Source organism: Octopus bimaculoides, chromosome 7 (assembly GCF_001194135.2).
Source record: "Octopus bimaculoides isolate UCB-OBI-ISO-001 chromosome 7, ASM119413v2, whole genome shotgun sequence".
Taxonomy (NCBI): Eukaryota; Metazoa; Mollusca; class Cephalopoda; order Octopoda; family Octopodidae; genus Octopus; species Octopus bimaculoides.
Window position 1 is genome coordinate 80098573 of NC_068987.1, and position 3627 is coordinate 80102199.

Consider the following 3627-nt stretch of genomic DNA (forward strand, 5'->3'; position numbering starts at 1 on the left):
TATATATATATATATATATATATATATCATAAAAGAAGGAAGATGCTCACAGTTTACATAGTTTTAATATATTTTAAATGAAAGAATATTTTGTTTGTCGACCGGTTTCGCTCTTGCTAATCATGTCATTGAAATTATTGCAATTTCGTATTTTCTTAAGAAGATTTTAGTCCGTGTTCTTGTGTGAAAGTTTGTGAATGAATAAAAAAGTAGAAAAATCTAAGGGGAGGTAATTGGTGATAGTTATTTCTCGGGACAGGGGAGGTAATTACTCATTTTTTGAATGAGTTAAATAGACACACAAAAACTTATAAGCTAAAGTAGTGAGATGAAATATGTACAGTGATGGATATGTAATCATGAATTAAAACATATACTGAGGCCAAAGTTTGTTATGCGTTCATATTTAGGAGTGTTCTGTATTTTTCAATTAATAAATTTTCTTTATTTAAACGTTCTTGTACAGAAATTGTTTCTTTAAACTGATAGATGGGGAAAACAGAAATTTGGTTTGAGATTCCCTGCACATAGGAGTGACAGACATTTAATCTTGGTTTAGATATCTATCTAGGAGAAAGAAATTCCGAAGTAACACCCACCTCATTGCGAAACCGGAGATTTTGCTCTTGCTTGTTTCTGAACTTCTTAGCTTTGTAAGTGAGAATCTTAGCAGTGTTTTGCAAGCTGTTGTTGAGTTTAGATATCAGCACAGACATTGATAATGGCCTGTCTTTAACATCTAGGATAATATCATTTGTCAGTGATCGTCACACTCGTCTATGAGTTGAGAGCTACTATGATACATGTATGTACTTCATAAATATATTACTCATGAAAATTTTAATTTTCATAGCGAGAAACAAGGAAAATCCATGCTGATTAATCAAATAGAAGGTTTACAGAGTACCATGCCTATGAATACGGAAAATTATCTACAGGAATTATACCAAGTCGGAATTTGTACATAAATATATCAAGGTAAACTATGTGTCCTTGGACATATCTTTATGCTTACTAGAACACATTTCAGATCCTTCATCTTCATTACATAGAGATGTTATAAGAAATTCGTTGCAATTCTCCACGAAGAAATTGTATCATTGCACCGAAAATGATCGGCAGATATGAAGTTGAAGGTGAATTTGATGTGCCATTTTTCCTTTAAATATATGAACACAATAAAGGGAATTCGTGGTGTGGCATTTATACGAGAGAAAGCTTAATCGCAACATACTAACATTGCAAAAAAAAAAAAAGATAATAAAGAAAAAAAAAAACACTTGCTAATTACACAGCACTTACGTGTGGCTTAGTCGTTAGAGCATTGCACTCACAGTCGCGTGATCGTTGTTTCGACTCCCATATCAGTTTCGACTCCCAGATCAGGTGCTGCGTAGTGTTGTTGATCAAAACGCTTCATCGCGCTTTCCTTTGTGATCATTTCGACATCTGATGCGTGATGCATCATGCACCAGTACAAGCAATGTCGATTAGATGGAGAAAGGGAGCTAATGCATAGCATAAACATTTAATCACAAATATTCTGTGCAATTTGTCGAACAAGAAATTACGGCGCCCCCATCTGTCGTCTGAGCCAGGAAAACATACGACTCACGCAGCATGTTTTCTGTAGGGACATCTTTACAGTAAAATTGAATGGTTGCTACAAATACAATTAGTGTCTTTCTGACTCTCATCTTTTTAGCTACAAAACGTGAAGTATCAGTTGATAGAAATAGCCAAGTAGATGGGATACCGAATGTTTAGAAGGACGAGAGGTGCATGTTCATGGCCAACATACTAGGTTCTCAACAGCTTAGCTTATCTAGCTCCACGTCGATATAATCCAGTTATGCGTTATAATCCAGTTACGTAAGCAAATAGTAGATGCATAAAGTTCACGAATATTTCGTTTATTCGTCGTGAAGAATTACTGTTCTGTTATCTTGGATCTTATAAGGATGCGTTAACAACGCATTTCTACGTTAAACTTGATCACTACCACAGCAAAGTCAAGTCAACAATGAATGAAATTTTCCATAGATACACAAGATCGTGCCTCAGTAGAATTGGTTTTAACAACTCAATGCAATAAAGTCAAGGGTTTTAAATTATATATACTCTATCAATAACTAATTAATCCTAATTAAAAAAGTAGTGATTAGTCTGATTTTAATTCCTGTCGTGGTTTGTCTTTCAACGTCTGAAGTTCGATAAAATATAGTTGCAGTCAAGTAGTGGGGTCTGTATAATCAATTGTATCTTCTCCCATGAATCTCTGGCCTTGAACTCAAGACAGAGGTAATATTCGTTCTAAAAAAAGAAAGTAAGCATACCACGTATCGTAAGACTCACAGGGCCGGCCACCCACATTTCATGGAATATAAATGGCTGAGATCACAGCATTCTCTCTGAACGGGACGTCAGTCCGTCGCATTGCTAGTCATTTAGAGCTGTGTGAGATGGAACAACGTGAAATGAAGTGTTTTGCTCAAGAACACTGTCCGGTCCGGGAACACGAAACCACGATCTTCCAATCGTGATTGCAACACCATAACCAGAGAGCCACGCGTCTTCCCTACAGACATGGTACTCCTATCACTATATGGAAGACAGCAACATAACTTCAACGTACATTAAAATACATGATCCACTAATTACATGTAAACAAACAGAGCCAGTAAGATAAACAGTTTTAACAGTTTATTATTATGAAATAAGGGTTTCAAATTTTGGCACCAGATCAGCAACTTTAGGGGATAAGGTAAGTCGATTATATCGACCCCAGTTCAAAACTGGTACTTGTATCGATTCCGAAGGGACGAAAGATAAATTGGAAATCAGTGGAATTTAAACTTTAAAAAAAGGAGAAATGTTGCTAAGCCATTTGTCCAACGTGGTAAAGATTCTGCCAGCTCACCGCCTTATTGTAAAATTATCATTGTTTCTGCTTCAGACACAAGGTTTGAAGTTTTGAGGGGAGGGGCAGTGGATTACATTTGACTCCAGTGCGTGACTGGTACTTATTTCATCGACCCTAAACAGGGACGAGAAGCAAAGTCGACTCAGCGGAATTTGAACTCAGATCGTAAATGCCGTTAAACATTTTTGTACGACATCGTAACGATTTAGCCAGCTCACCGCTTTCTTGTTATGAAATGATGACAACAACCTATAACAGCCTTCTTTAGTAGGTTGACATCCCATCCTTATGCACGCGGTCATTTGCCATTTAATGCTGCAAGTTTAAGAAACATTCATTACTTGTTAATTGCTTCTTGCTTTGTTTGTTTTTGTAATTACTATGTCCTGATTCTGAAGTATCACTTAGTTGATTTGTCTGTGTAATTTCCTGTAATAGACTGTCTAATTTAGAATCTTTCTACCCAAGTGTTTTGCTGTTTCAAAAGCCTGTTTATAAATATGTTATTAAAATCTTAAGTGACTATGTGGTAACGAGCTTGCTTCCCAACCACGTGGTTTTAGGTTCAGTCCCATTGCGTTGCACCTTTGGCGAGTGTATTCATTATAGCCTCGGGCCGATCAATACATTGAGAATGGATATAGCTGTGTGTGTGTAAGTGCGTGAGTGAGTGTGTATGTTTGTGCGTGCGTGTGTGTGTGTGC

General features: G+C 36.6%; 1 protein-coding gene across 2 annotated transcripts in view; it reads left to right on the forward strand.

Annotated features, from left to right (window-relative positions):
- Positions 1 to 1135, forward strand: part of LOC106882255 (hypoxia-inducible factor 1-alpha) — a 75351-nt gene extending 74216 nt beyond the window's left edge. The window contains exon 12 of one of the 2 annotated variants that reach the window (XM_052969770.1): positions 854 to 1135. In XM_052969770.1, the coding sequence (XP_052825730.1) occupies positions 854 to 968 (115 nt within the window). In that variant the 3' untranslated portion in view covers positions 969 to 1135. The remainder of the gene's footprint in view (positions 1 to 853) is intronic. The other variant, XM_014932903.2, reaches the window with a different exon arrangement.
- The last annotated feature ends 2492 nt before the right edge of the window (positions 1136 to 3627 follow it).